Source organism: Sphaerulina musiva (genome assembly GCF_000320565.1).
Source record: "Sphaerulina musiva SO2202 unplaced genomic scaffold SEPMUscaffold_7, whole genome shotgun sequence".
Lineage (NCBI taxonomy): Eukaryota > Fungi > Ascomycota > Dothideomycetes > Mycosphaerellales > Mycosphaerellaceae > Sphaerulina > Sphaerulina musiva.
In genome coordinates, this window is record NW_016017389.1 from 967,277 (window position 1) to 981,641 (window position 14,365).

Here is a 14,365-nt window from a genome sequence, read left to right on the forward strand (position 1 = left end):
CGTATTCAAAGTTGCGTGGAGAGTCGCGTCGCGTGTCCAGCGAAAAAGAAGCAAGTGCAGTCGGCAGTAAGATCGACGCTACTCGCTAGCGTCATCTTCACATGAACGCCTTACCGCTTAGGGACACCTGATCCTGGTCGTTTCGGTTCCAGAGTTTCGGAATGCTCTGGGGACAGACTCTTCTTCTAGAGAACACAGACTTCATTGCTACCTTAAGGTACCTTACCTACATACATGAGACTGGGCAGCAATCTACTGACCGAAACTATTAATCACACTCAAGTAAAACGCCTTGGACCGGATCGCATTGGTCATTTCCGCTTTGTACTGATAGCAGCCATCTGTCGACGGTGCTGTAAAGACAATCACACCATTAGCATCCGCAACGGAACCAGTACCAAGCGTCGCACCTCCAGCAGGAAAGGAATTGCCACTGTTGGGATCGACAGCAAGAACTGTGACAGCAACACTTTCTCCCGGTCGCACAACAGCATAGTCGCGATCAAGGTCCAGAAAAGTCCGAGAGGGCGCAAATGCATCGTATGCCCATAATCCCTCATCATTGGGCGAAACCTGCTCCTGACAACCGCCACGAGCAGTGAATACGCGGTTTCTCAAGACACCCCAAAATTGATTCCCGCTCTGCGCTGTGGACGAGATACGCGATATGAAAAAGTCTTGGAATTGGTTGGAGTAGGTGCCATCAAAATCGAAGCCTTCCAGTCGGCCCGCGGAGTCGATATCGGTGGTGAAAGTTCCTCCTGGACTGGAGTTTGCATTGTTATTGGTTCCATCACAAAGACGTGTGCCACCGCTGGGTGTGGTGATGTTTCGCGGTCCGCTCACAATGCATCCGTCGTAGATGTTGCCCTCGCTGCCGCCCTCGATGCGGAATCGATTGTTAGTCTCGCCAGGTGCGAGGCCACTCTGAGTGCACGTGTATGTGCCAGCTGTGGTGTATGATGCTGCCGTCACCGCTGGTCCTCCGCAGAGCCCACCGTATGTCGTCACAGTCGAGGTAGAGCAGCTGGTCAAAGTAGAGGTAATTGTCGTAGTCGTAGAGACAGTAGCGTCGATTGGTTGGCTTGCTGTTAGCGTCTGAGTGATGGTACTCGTGGCAATGATGGCGGCGACTGTGGTATCGATAGGGGCGCTGGCAGTGACCTGGGTCGAACAAAAGTCAGCCAGTGCCGACGCCAAGTCTAAGGTATGCAGCCACGGTGCACTCATCAAGAGTATGCATCCGAGCAGGAGAAAAACACTCACCGTTCTGGTCACCGTAGCCGAAGTGATAGTAGTAGTCACAGTAGAAGCACCACTACCGTTGCCATACTATCCAATCATTAGCAAAAACTGCCTCGGCACAGCGATGAAAGGCAAACATACACCAGATGCAGTGACTGTTGTCTTCGCCGTCAAAGTTTTCGTAGTCGTCGCTACGCAGGTTTTTGGCAGGATGCAAGAGCACGCGCTGCTGATTTTAGCCTTCAGACCTTGCCCGCTACCGCAATTCGAAGATAGTTGTTTCGGAATGAGTGGAGATTTTCTCTCTTTGAGTGACCTCTTTCGAGGATCCTGCCCTCGGACGCGATAAGCAAGGCTAGTGGGCAAGGCCGATGTTACGGTCGATGTCTCGCAGACGGAAGAGACAGTCTCCTGCGTGGTCACGGAAAAGGTGGTCGTGATGGTGCTTCGATCCGGGGTAGGGTTGCTGTAGACGTTGCGGTCACGGACTGCGAGACAGTGTTCTGAGCTGGTATTGCTGTGACCTGGGAATGCTTAGCAGGTATTGCGAATACAGCACAGGCAAATTCGTACTGTAGAGGTTTGTGTCGCAATAATAGTCTGGGTGGGAGTATGCCTGTTTCTAGGCGTAGTTGTGAAAGTCTGCGTGGTCGTTTTCGTGACAGTACTCGTCAAAGTTGGCCTTGTGATGTAGCGGCTGCAGAACGATGAGGCTATGGATGACAGTTGCGGCGCGTGGCGAAGTCCAGAGAAGCACTTGTCTGTTGCACTTAGCAAATAGCATGTCAGGGTATGTAGAGTCCGACGTACCCGCTGGGCAAGCCGCCTGCTTTCCATATTGTGGAGGTGGTGATGCTAAGCTCCTGGGAGCAAATGCTCCAGCAAGAAGAATTGAGAAGATGAGCTTCATAGTAAGGTAATGAGTGGTAACTACCTATACCTTAGTGTGGGCTGTCGGCGTCCTACTATAGTCCTTGAAGCATAGAGTCTCTAAGAGCATTCATATGAATTCAGCACACCCCTCATAGGAGGAATTAAGCTTGTTCTGCTATACAGATTAGGTCGGAACAAGCGAAGGGGCTGAACTCACCATCGTTAATACTCATCTCCATAACTACTGCTGGCCACTGACATGCAGTCTTGCAGCCGCTATGGCTTCTACAACATAGCTTAGTGGGCATGATCGTGTGCCAGCTTGCGACGTGGCTAGGGTGTGTATACGCCTAGAAATGCCTAGTGTAGGTGTCCATGACTTGAAGACTTCGGGATGGTCTGATGGTCCGGTATGGACGCATCCTCGGAGTGTTGACCGAATCACTGCTTGCGATACAGACAACATTGATCCAGGACTGTGGCTGCAGGTGGCTGTAAGGCATAGCCACGTGCTCAAACAAGGAAGGTCGAGTTTTGGCTGCACGCCTCTCCTGTTCGGGGCGAGAGCTTTGCTACCACGTCTGACACGAAATTGCGATGCTTTCTTGAACTCATCGAAGAACATTGTATGCATTATCTTCTCGGATCATAGTAGTCTACTTACTTCCTTGTGGTAGTTATTGGCTGTGTTGGTGGTGTTCTTGTCTCCCGGCTTTGTTTGTCGCTGATGGTGTTGGTGGTCTGTCAAGCTGCTTTAGCCGTAGGAGGTACCTATAGTGGAAAGAGGTGGCCGTCAGTAGCGCGCCCTCGGTACGTTTTCGTGGAGACACGTTGCGCTTGTCATGAATATAGGTAACTAGTAGGTCGAGCTAGCCACTATTGTCGTGTGCATAAAATTCGAGGGTACAAGCTGGAAGAATAGCCAAACAGAGGCATTCTGTAATATTCGCAGTCACGGGTTTGTGGGAATTCACTGCGACACATGTTTGTGAAATTTCGTTCCATCATACACATGCCGCTGGTGCCTCAAGTTCCCTACCTGGTACTTTTCATGCGCCGACACTCCGTATGGTGATAGTATACTTCAGCCTCGTCCAGGTCGAAAATCCTTGCTCTCGCTCTGTCGCGTTCGAGACCGGCCACGGCTCATCTGCCACCCCGCACTGCACGTCCACATCGACGCCCAATTTCGTTGCGACTTCCTTTACGAGCCGAACAAAAGACGCCTCGCTGTGCCTATAAGCGCCTCCATTTGACGTTCCATCGAGCTCTTCCGGCGTTTTCGTTCCCGTTTGTCTCCCGAAAATGGTGGACCCTGGTTTCTGCTTGAGCATAGCAACGCACTTGGAAATGGCTTCGATCTGCTTTTCACGCGGAAAGAGATGAAAGAACGATGCGGCGTGGATATAGTCATAAGCTCCATGTTCTAAACCAGCAGTCTCTGGTGCGAAGAAGTCACCAGTCTTAAAGGTTGCCTTGAGTTTCTCCTTGTCGCGAAAAAGGTCGTAACCTAAAGCAATGAAGTCGGCATCAAGCTCGCTGCCTGTCAGATTCATTGCGGGCACTCCGTCGTGTACCAATTTGCGGAGGTCCTGTCCAAAGCAGCAGGCAAGGTCGAGAAGCGTCGCCCCATGCTTGAGATTTTCCAGGACCTTTGGATAGATTTCGTGATCGCCAATGCTGAATTCAAGGAAGCTATAGCGGCCGATGCATGGATAATTGAACGTCTTCCACGCTCGGTCACGCTAGAGGACGTCAGTTGTCTATCCTGGTGACTCTGCCTGGCCGAAGCTAACGAGACTTGTGAAATTGAAAGCACGAGCGCCGCCGGTCATGAGAGAGGCTTACAAGTTGGCGAATGTGAGGCACGAGCTCAGTCTCTGGTATGCCACTGTAGGCAGTGAAGATGGCCTTGCACTCATCGGAGATGAAAGGATCTTCCTCGACGAAGAAGTTTGGCATCCTCTCATCCGTGACGGTACTGCTCTCCGGATTTGCTGACATGATGACTGCTCAGTGAGGAGGAGGCGAAGTGATGTGGAACAAGAAGACGCTGAAGCCTCGAGGCGCCTCAAAGATGTGTACTTCAGCCGCGTTACAGTAGTTCTATTCTGTGAAATCGCGCCTCTTTCGTGCGGGTCTCACGGGAAGTCCAGCCGACTGCAATCGCAGTGTCACAGCGGGTGCTGCTAACGCAATGTGCGGTGCATGCAAGATTCATCGTTCCTGATTGCCGTCCCTGTGGCCGTGGAGGAAGATACCTTACATAGCCCGCTTCCTGCCGGTGGTTGCAATGGCAGAGTGGTGTGGTGATGAAGTATGGTGTTGGCGAAGGGGGATCATTATATACCTTACATGTAGGTACCTGAATTACGGTAGACGTACACATGTGACATGTGACATGGATGGCAGCGATGGCACGGACACGGTGTAACATACATGTAATGTACCCCGACCAACATAATGTAGATAATAGCCGGCCGTCGCCTCGCTTCAATCTGATCCTTGTCAGATTGTTCGTCATGATCGTACACAAACCGGACATGTCTGGGACATTATCAACTCCCGTGCCTCCTCCTCTGTCGCCCGCCCGGGAGTCCATACCGCTCGAATCGAACTCTTCTCGCACCGGGCCACGATTTGCGTGGGAAGCGGCTCCTTGAAACACGTCAACACAACTCAGGTCGTCCTTCATCGACTGCCAACCCTAGTCTGTGGCATGGCGTAGCAAGCAACATTGCACTGGAAGCATTCCGTCTGTTCCAGTCTGTGTATATCAATACCTTAAGGCGGCGCCACTATGAGTTCCTTCCGAGGTCATCGACGACTGCCGTCCTCGTCTGGCGACATCGAAATGGACATGCACGACGCCCCAGCGAGTCCCACGGTGGACAGGCGGAGGTCTTTTCTGCCGAATCTTCTTCCTCACTCGTACAAGGACTCGCGCGACAGAACAAAGTACATTGCTGTCAACAACCGGCCGCGATGGGTGCTGCACCTGCAGGCCACTTTCTGGCGTGTCCTCATGCAGCTGGGCATGTTCTTCCACCGCTTTGCGCCGCCTCGCCCACCCAACCCATCCTTCTACCGCATGATCGACAGCACCGTGTCCGGCCGTCCGGGTCAGATCTGCCTTTACTTCTACACGCCCCTCGACTACGACACACAGAAGAAGCTATGGACAGGTCGGCCGGAAGACGTCGAGGAAGAAGCCGGAGAGGCGCAGTCTAGTTCTCCGCGAGATCGTCAGAAGATGAGGATGAGCATTGGCTCCATTGGCGAAGGCCTCCAGAGGAGGAGCAAGAGCGTGCGGAGGTGGGGAGGTTACCCGGTGATTATCAACTTCCATGGCGGCGGCTTCACCTTGGGATCGCCACACGACGATGCACGCTGGTGCGGTACGGTTGTGACAGAATTGAACGCTGTGGTCGTCTCCGTCGACTATCGTAGAGCTCCAGAATACCCCTTTCCTACAGCAGTGGAGGATGGTGTAGATGCAGTGCTATGGATCCACCAGCATGCAGCCGAACTGGGTCTGGATCGGAACAAAATTCTGCTTTCTGGGTTCTCCTCCGGTGGGAACATGGCCTTCACAGTACCCTTACGGCTATACGACCAGTTGACGGGCTTCAGCCGTGTGAAAACCGCAGACCCACAAGCTCAAGATGGTAGCGAAGCTGGCAAAGGATTTGTGTATCGCCCACCGTCTCCCGAGGACTCCACATCAAGCAGTTCCACGAGAGTGCCCAATGATCCGAACGATCATGTCTTGGATCCCACTGGACCTCCGCCACCATTGCCCAGAGGCATTATGAAGAACTCAAACGTATACGGAGAGCAACAGGTGGAAGTACCCGAGATACAGATTCGCGGCATCGTACCCTGGTATCCGTCATTGGACTACACGAGAACACGCGAAGAACGCCGAGCTACTGGGCTGCGGGCCGACCAAGAATTGCCAGCCTTCTTCACCAATCTGTTCGACGATTCATATCTGCATCCTCCCAAAGACGTCACTCTCGACTCTCCGTACCTATCACCTGCCGTGGCGCCGACAGACCTGCTTCGCAATGCTTTACCGGACGATATCATCATGCACACTTGCGAGTACGACATGTTGCTTGATGAAGGAAAGACATTCTACCAGCGGTTGATCTCAGACGACATTGGCAAGAACGTGACATACACCATGGTGCCGGGCGTTCCTCACGGCTGGGACAAAGCACCTAATCCGCTGAAGCCAACGCCAGGGGTCAAGGAGTACTACCTCAAAGCCTGCAAGGAGATGCGACGTATTTTGGGTGAGCGTCGTGTCGACAGCATGGCGAATCAACGACAGAGTATAGTCAACTAATCTATTTGAGCTTTGAGCGTTCTTGAATGTATTTCAGCGGGTGAGTGTTAACCAGGAGATACAGCGACTAAGAGCAGTGCCCATGGGCAGCACCAGCAGAAGACCGTTCAGTGTGGTTCAATCCTGTTGCGGCCTTGGTACAACCTTACCTTGGTCCCTTTATTATACTATTCCACAAAAGCTTCCGTGTCAAATCGAGTTGAGACTTCTGCCCACATATCGCGCCTGAGCACGAAAGGAAGCTGTCCGAGATCTCAGATGTCTCTGCTTTGTCTTTGCTCTAGGGATTCCATAGCACTTTTTCGACATAACGGGACACGATGTAGTCTCTGCGTATCTGAAACATGCACTCCTACCTAGGAGTGGATATATAAGGCATCAGATGGCCTCTCGTATGTGCTAAACACGTCGACATCTCACGAGCAAGGTGTGGTACATGCTCAAGGTAACTCGCAAATTGTTGCGTGCATGGCAAACAATCCCGGGCGAAGGAAACGATATCGCCTTTGCTGGCGCACTTCTCAGCAATCCAAAAACAACCAGAGCGTGCCAGTCCCGGCTCAGACTCAGGCCATGCCATTTCTGCAACGTCGAAAACGAAAATGTTCAGATGGGAAGGATTCCTCTCCACCTTCTGGACTTGCACCATTCCGCCGATAATCACCAAGTATCCCCTCACGACCTCACTCTCACATATCATTCTGGACAGGTTGAACACTTTGCGTTTGGCAAACGCGTCCAGAAGCGTTCACATCGCTACGCTCGCACCCTCGATCCCATGGAAGATGTCATCACGACCATCGAAGTGCTCTGCATCCAAAACGGCTCCCACACGACATCCGAGCTCGAAGTCATGCGAACCATCTTACGTACAGCATACACCCATCGCCACCAACTGTCTGCCGCAAACCTTCCCACACTACAAAATCTTGTCAATACCATCTACAGGCACCCCAGACACCTCTCCCTCCAACGACTCCCTCTGAGCCCTGCTCTGGTCGAACATTTCTTCGATCAACTCCACGATCGATGTATCGCGGACATTGCACCACTATTAGAACGCACCGGCGACCAAAGCCCCGAAAATACCTACGGAGAACTCACTCCCCACTTCATCAGCACCCTCTGCCTCCAAACCTCCCTCTCCCCATCTTCCACATTCCTCGATCTCGGCAGCGGCGTCGGCCAAGTCTGCATGCAAACCTCGCTCGAAACGGGCTGTACCTCCTTCGGCATCGAACGCGACGGCCGCTGCCACGCCGTGGCCATGACGCATTTCGCACAATTCGCCCTCCGAGCACAATTATGGGGCGCGGCGCACGGGAGTGTGCATTTGCGACACGGAGATTTTCTGGCTTGTCCGGCGTTTGTCGAAGAGGAATTGCTGACTGTGGCGGATGTTGTGCTGGTGAATAATTTGAAATTGGAACCGGAGTCGGATTGGGAGTTGCAGAGGAAATTGACGCAGAGGTTGAAGAGTGGTGCTGTGGTGGTTAGTACGAGGCCTTTGGCGCCGATTGGGAGGGCGGCGGGGAGGAAGAGGAAGAGGAAAGGGAAGGAGGGGGAGAGATTGGCGACTTCGATGGGGAAGAAAATGAAAATGAACAAGACGGTGGAACGAGGGGGGAGGGAAAAGGTCCTTGCAACCCCCCCTCCTTCTCCTTCCTCTCCTCCTCCTTCTCCGGGGCTAGTGCTCGAGCGCGATGATGAGGTGTTAGTGGAGAGGCGTGGCGAAGATGAAGTATGGACATGGACTCAATACGTGTATCCTCCCGGGAGCGTGAGTTGGAGCGACAAAAGAGGCGTGTACTATATTTCAGTAAAGAAATAGTACGGTAACCAAGATAAAGAGAGGTGGGGGAGGGAAGCCAGTTGGTAGGTTTGAAGCCGTTTTCACACCGGCCATGACTCTGCCCATGAATTCTTTTCAAACTATGGGCAGTTCTCGCGGAGTTACGTTACTGTACAAGGTCAGCGAAGCTATAGCTGCGACCACAACAACCACAAAAAAAAACAGGTTCAACGCTACAGCAGCAGATGCATATATGTCATGTTCGTATCGTGCCATGATCATGAATGTTTCCGTCCCCAACAACAACAACTCTTTTGACGCCAGAACTCCTACGCTGAAATGCCATTTTCTAGCACATCTTGTACTCGCAGTGACCGTCTGCAATGCGCTTGGGATCGTCCGTCTCCAGCTTGTAATCAATTGCAATGTCCAAATCACGGTGCTTGATGTTGTTGGGTCTGCATTCGAGCTGACCCTTGATGTGCTCGCCGGCTTCGACGGTCAGAACGTCTGCGAGGTAGAAGACGGTTTGCTTCCAGTGCGTGTACTTGGTGTGTGGGCCAGTGCTGAAGCGCACGGGTTTGTGGCAGGCGGAAAACTCGATGTCAAACCACGCGATCAGGGCGTGCACGTAGTCGGTTCGGCGGACAGAGATGTCGTATGGAAGCTTGAATGACAAGTCGTCCACTGTGCAGGTGTAGAGGTCGAGGGTGAGGACTGCGGATGGGTCAGTAACGACCGCTTTGAGGTCGACAGTGTCCACAAGAGGCTCGGTGAGAGCGGTGTGCTTGAGAGGCGAGTAATCGAAGCCGTAGACATTATCCCAGACTGTCACATATTAGCGTCGTCGCAACAAGGTATGAGGAAGGATGCATACAGCCGATCTTCTCGTCCTTGTAGTCTCCATCCTCAATTCCGGCCATGAAAATGGTGGCCTTGTCGGGGAAGATCAGACCCTTGCCGTCCTTGCGGAGGTATCTGTCCCGAGCCCAGAGCACGGTGTCCAACATGCTCTCGTACAGGAGGAAGTATCCCATCCACTCGGAAATGATAATGTCGACCTCTGGGAATGGAAGCTCAACCTCCTCCATCTTGCCCTGGAGGAGAGTAATCTTATCAGACATGCCGTTGGCCTCGACAATCTCCCGGGCTTTGTAAATTATCGTGGACATGTCCACACCAATCACGTGCTTTGCGCCAGCCTTGACAGCGAACCTATTCAAACACCACGATCAGTTTTGTGCGCCCTCTCTCATGTCTGGCCGAGTTGTGCTCTTTGTGGAAGCGAGTGAAGGCGGTGTGGATGGAGGAATGTGTACATGCTGAGGATGGATGTACCGCATCCGACATCGAGGACCACCTTGTCCTTGAACAGGTGCTTGTTGTTGTAGATGGAGTCGCGATAGCTCTTGGTTCGCACTTCGTCCTTGAGCATTTCCTCGTGGATGCCGTGGTGGTTGTAGCTGTTGAAGTAATGCGCTTCGCTGTGTGCCATGCCCGCCATGGGGTCACTGGTCGGTTGCTTGTTCTCTGCCATGTTCGCGGCGAGGTGGGAGGAATGGGCGCGTGGGCGCGAACGAGTGGGAAGGAAGAGGGGGAGGAGGAGGAGGTGGTAGTAGTGGTGGTGTTGTGAGTGAGCCGTAGGAGGGTTGACTTAAGGTTGTTTCTCAGCACGAGAAAAATATCATTCCGTTAGTTCCAATTGCCGGACCCACATTTACCCGTTCGTTGGACCCTGGAAATCTTGTTGGACCCCTTTGCAAGACCCCTTGGCATTCGGGGTCGGGATCTCAGATCCACTGGAGGCTTAAGTCATCCGCCGGCCGTACCGTCATCCACAGCGGTTATACCTACAGGTACCGAGCATACCACCGAGACGAAGGCGAAGTAGCCAAGAATCGTTGCAAAGTCTGTCACTATTTCAGACGGCAAACCCGGAACTCGAAGAGCATGGCAAGTAGGAACCTCATACAGAGTGCGTGGTGCATTATTGATTATTATATGGGCTTTCGATCAGCTCTGCAGGGTATCTCAGTGTATATCAGTCTGATCCTTTATAAACTGCAATTCTCTACTATCAATTCATATCAGCACTCCCACCTCTTTTATCCGTAGTTGTCCCGCTCTGTCCATGTCCACTCACAACCTCCCTTGATGTGGTTGAAGAGCTGGCCGGCTCTTCCACATTGTTGCTCCACTTCATGCTCGAAGCTGTAGGACTGATTGGCGTGGGCTCTTCTACGATCACGCCAGGTAGTACCGTGGGCGGTTCAAGGTCAGCAGTGTTGAACGTGGGTTTTGCAGCTGCTTGCTTGGGACTAGCCTCCTTCACCTCCGACGAAGTCCTGAACTTTGGACTGGTGGGTGCTCGAGCCTGCGGCGAATGAGGTGATGTCGGACTGTACGGTGCAAGACCACGATGTCCATCTGTATAAGTCTCTATGGGCTGTGGCGGCGACCGAAGTGAACTCGACTGCGACGATGAACTTTGCTGACCATGATGATGTGCAGATTCTGGCTTTTTCGGTGTATGGTTCGGGTTGAGAATCTTTGCGACGAGATGTCTTTCGTCAACGGCATCACTATCCTCACCATCCGAGCCTTCGAAGAATGCGTCATCCCACACTGCACTCCCTGCCTGAGAAAGCGAGCTGCTGCTGCTGACCGAAGAGTAGGAGGAGGAAGTATTGGCGCGCCTGGCAGAGCTGATCTTGTCGATGCCGTGCTGGGGTACAGCCAAATCGGCGAGTTCGTCTCGTGCTTCTCGCGTCTCGCTTTGCGTTCGTGGTTTCACTTCACCTTGCTTGCTCGTCTGTTCGGTGACTTGCTCTCCGTATTCACCACTGATGGGAGCGTCCATAGGTTTGGCACGCTCACGAGCGGGCTCATCTTCATCTCTGGTACGGGCAGCATGGGTATCCGCAAAATGAGTGTCACACAGGTGCTTGACGACAGGCCACCCGTAGGCGTTTGCAAACATCCTTCGCACAATGATGTTGTTGTGCGCGTCGGGTTCAAGACGGACAAGCACTTTTCGCCATGACAGATCTCGGTGGTAGGCACGTGCAATCTTCTCTTCAACCTTCATGCCAGACGGATCATTAGTATTGTTCGTCAGAGTGGCATCAGAGGCATTCGACTGTGCTGTAATGGTGCTCTCGCTTGATCTGATGGTCGTGTTGGAGGCATTGTTTGGCACATGGTCCCGGGATGACAAGCTCGGCTGCCGACTCTGCTGTCCCTTCTTCGTGGGTGGAGGGGGGATGTCTTCCGGGTGATAGACGCGATCATGAAAAATCGTCCGAGCTCGTGTGCTAGGATCACAAATCCATTGCCTACTAGGCAATGGAGGATGTAATATGTCGCCGGCGGATTCGAAGATGGAAGTTTTGGGAGGTGCCAACACTTCACCAGTCTCAGCATTCAAACTATCTCCTCTCGTAGCACCGGGACGTTTGTGATGTGGTCGCATAGTTGGATTGTCCGTTGTGGACTCTTGGCCCGATGTAACATCCTCGGAGCTTGTTTCCGCAGAGAAATTCATGGTCTGGCCTCGACGGAGGATCTTCGTTGTCTTCTTCTTCTGTGGTGGCGGCGGTTTCGCAGCGGTAGTGGCACCAAACCAACTCATGACAGTCGACATCATTCCCTTGTTGTCTTGCGCGACTTCCGATCCCACCGAAGAGCCTCTGCTAGTCACCCGTTTCCCATCGCTCTCCTCGTTGAAGCTCATGCGGCTCGACAATCGCTTACTGTCCTCCGTGGTCTCATTTTCTGACGGCTGTGGAACCGAATCGTCCTGTCCTGCTCTTGTCGACGAGCCTTCGTCCTCGGACTCCCAGGGTCTCTCGGATTGCATGTTGGGTGCCAGTGCTGATGAGTTGGCACCTGTGAGCTCTGCCCAGCCCCATTCTGCCACTGTGCCGATCAGGCCGTTCTCACGCCGTGCTTTTTCAACCTTGCCGAGCCCTCGCCAATCTAGGAAAAGTAAACAGCTCGTCCGTAGGGGCACGATGCCATCGTTGACTACGTTCGAGTAGACTGTGCGGTTGCGAAACATTCTCAGCACCTGGTGCGCGGGACCAGTGGGCAAGATCCGCAGAAGTGGCTTAGCAGCTGCATTGGCCTGATCATGCTCCTTCTCTTTCTGAGCGCTGTTTGTGAAGATGTTACCCATCGCATTCCAGCCTTTGTTTGCGAGAGTCGGAGCGCGCCACGTAAGCCCCAGATCCTGTCCAGTTCTCCCCACCAGTCCAAAATCGAGCGCAAACTTGACATACATTGGGTTTTCATTACTCAAGCCGAGCATAGGAGAGGCTAGACACACAAAGTTAACAGGCTGTATCTGCTTGAAAAACGTCGGACTGTGCTTCTGTATATACGCGACAGCATAGGTCTGGATCAGTCCGCCAAGACTGTGTCCAATAAAAGATATGCTGGTGAATTTATAAGGGAGGTCTTCTGCTAACTTGGCCTCCCTAGGTGCGGCGACACTGCTGCCCTGATGTGCGGGCTTGCCATCACGCTTCGCTTTATCAGCTTCGCTGGTGAATGTGTCTGTGAACTTGCGACTGAGGTTCCTGTGGATGGGCAAGAACGGCTGATCAGGGTAAGTGAAGCGCAGAATGTACTTGGCCAGCCGTTTTCCTAGGTACTGGATGCCGTTTTCTGTGCGGACTGCATTCCCGTGGAAGCCTCTCACTATCGTCTCTTCCTCGTCGTCGTCTTCTTCCGGTGCGTTATTGAGATCGTCCTGACCTCCTGTAAGATTTGCCGGGGCTGTCTCTTCTCCGTCCTGTTGCGATTTGACATGATCTGCTCCTGAAGTGTCGGTCTCCTTGCCCTGCGATGCCCGATACTGCTCTTTGCGCTTCTTCGCGTCTGCTCTTGCTTGTGCTACTGTCGAATCGATACTCTCCTTCAAGAACAGCATGTCTGCGCCCAAGTTACTATGCAGACCATGTGTGACAATGACCAGATGCACGTTTCGTCTCTTCTTCCGCTTTTCCTCCTTTGGCTTCTCGACCTTCGCATTCATATCCTCACTTTTGCGTCTCATGTTTAATGACTTTCGGCGCTTTTGCTCCTTGTCATCTTCGTTGTCCCATGAAGGCAGTGGTGGCTTATCCCACAGAGTTTCTGTATCTTCCACCACTAGCCGTACAGCCTTCGAGTACACACCTTCATTCTGCACATGACCACGTCTTCGTGCTTCCTTTCTTTCTTTCTCGCCTTGTAACGCCTTGACGTTAGCCGGCGCTCCGTGACCTGCTGCTGCCACTGCAGCAAACCCCAATTCCAGACTCCGCTCGTCCCTCCCTATGAGAACCTCGAAGCCAACGGCAGCAGAGTTGGAGAATAGAATCTGCGAAGCAATCTCGACAATCCATGTTACTTTGCCCTTTTCCTTATCACCACTTTCCGCCTCTTGCTGATAGCTCCTCCGCCTCTTTCCCAAATCGGCGCCAGTCTCGCGTATATCATCCGGCACCAGTAGCTTCGTCGACCAACTTCCTCCTGCTTTCACCATGGGCTCATACTCGGGCGCTCCATCCCTATCGGGATTTTCGACCTTGTGGTGAGGATTGAAGGTTGCAGGATAGGCGGAAACATGCAAAGCATATGGACCATGTACCCACGCAGCGCGCAGGGGAATAGCGGAGGTGTTCTTGACCCTCAGATGGAGATGCTTCGGCGTGGGCAGTATGCGATCGTTGCTGGGCGTGTAAGTGAGGGTATATCGGACGACCTCGCCAATCTTGACGCTGCCGGCCTGATGGACAAGCAACATCCTCGCGGAATTGTACAGTACCCTGGCTATCAGAGGGGACTAGGTAGTGAGTAGATGGATGCTAAGGTAGGTATCATGAGAAGGCCGTTTTGACGCTGCTAGTCTCCGGCCGAGCCATCTCGCAGCACTAGTTCTCGAAGCGAGCAGGCGTATATGTATGAAATGACTGCTGGTGGTCGTCAGCAGTCTGCGCTGCGGAACTGCGACGGGACTGGGTGTGTCTTGGACGAGCGAGTGAGGTCCAGATGGATTGATCACAAGATCAGTTCCGGCGGTCTGGGCTGGGCATGACGATGGAATCATGATGGAA

General features: G+C 52.9%; 5 protein-coding genes across 5 annotated transcripts; 2 read left to right on the forward strand and 3 right to left on the reverse strand.

Annotated features, from left to right (window-relative positions):
- Positions 1–3,167: 3,167 nt before the first annotated feature.
- SEPMUDRAFT_47056 (uncharacterized protein) lies at positions 3,168–4,080 on the reverse strand (the record flags this gene model as incomplete). The annotated part of the gene is made up of 2 exons (XM_016909026.1): positions 3,168–3,863; positions 3,967–4,080. 2 exons carry the CDS (start codon positions 4,078–4,080, stop codon positions 3,168–3,170), a joined length of 810 nt encoding a protein of 269 aa, XP_016759400.1.
- Positions 4,081–4,661: 581 nt separating this feature from the next.
- On the forward strand, positions 4,662–8,268 carry SEPMUDRAFT_150252 (Abhydrolase_3-domain-containing protein). Its single transcript, XM_016906048.1, has one exon. It carries the CDS (start codon positions 4,919–4,921, stop codon positions 6,470–6,472), a length of 1,554 nt encoding a protein of 517 aa, XP_016759401.1. The 5' UTR covers positions 4,662–4,918; the 3' UTR covers positions 6,473–8,268.
- SEPMUDRAFT_25434 (S-adenosyl-L-methionine-dependent methyltransferase) lies at positions 7,467–7,985 on the forward strand (the record flags this gene model as incomplete). The annotated part of the gene is made up of 1 exon (XM_016908395.1): positions 7,467–7,985. A coding segment is annotated over one exon (519 nt), but the record flags the coding sequence as incomplete, so codon positions are not given.
- A 74-nt stretch (positions 8,269–8,342) lies between the features above and the next one.
- On the reverse strand, positions 8,343–9,867 carry SEPMUDRAFT_150253 (S-adenosyl-L-methionine-dependent methyltransferase). Its single transcript, XM_016906049.1, has 3 exons — positions 9,584–9,867; positions 9,142–9,479; positions 8,343–9,092 (listed from the first exon to the last, which is right to left on the reverse strand). Exons 1-3 carry the CDS (start codon positions 9,799–9,801, stop codon positions 8,614–8,616), a joined length of 1,035 nt encoding a protein of 344 aa, XP_016759403.1. The 5' UTR covers positions 9,802–9,867; the 3' UTR covers positions 8,343–8,613.
- A 383-nt stretch (positions 9,868–10,250) lies between these two features.
- On the reverse strand, positions 10,251–14,261 carry SEPMUDRAFT_150254 (DUF676-domain-containing protein). The gene has a single exon (XM_016906050.1). The coding sequence runs from the start codon at positions 14,053–14,055 to the stop codon at positions 10,342–10,344; it is 3,714 nt and encodes a 1,237-aa protein (XP_016759404.1). The 5' UTR covers positions 14,056–14,261; the 3' UTR covers positions 10,251–10,341.
- Between the last annotated feature and the right edge of the window lie 104 nt (positions 14,262–14,365).

Excerpts from the sequence above, each read along its gene's own strand:
- SEPMUDRAFT_150253 (XM_016906049.1), bottom strand. The coding sequence starts at position 9,801 with ATGGCAGAGAACAAGCAACCGACCAGTGACCCCATGGCGGGCATGGCA. Across the intron at positions 9,480-9,583 it reads GGTACATCCATCCTCAGCAT|GTTCGCTGTCAAGGCTGGCG; the intron begins GTACACATTCCT and ends GTGTTTGAATAG. Across the intron at positions 9,093-9,141 it reads CAAGGACGAGAAGATCGGCT|TCTGGGATAATGTCTACGGC; the intron begins GTATGCATCCTT and ends AATATGTGACAG.
- SEPMUDRAFT_150252 (XM_016906048.1), top strand. The coding sequence starts at position 4,919 with ATGAGTTCCTTCCGAGGTCATCGACGACTGCCGTCCTCGTCTGGCGAC.
- SEPMUDRAFT_150254 (XM_016906050.1), bottom strand. The coding sequence starts at position 14,055 with ATGTTGCTTGTCCATCAGGCCGGCAGCGTCAAGATTGGCGAGGTCGTC.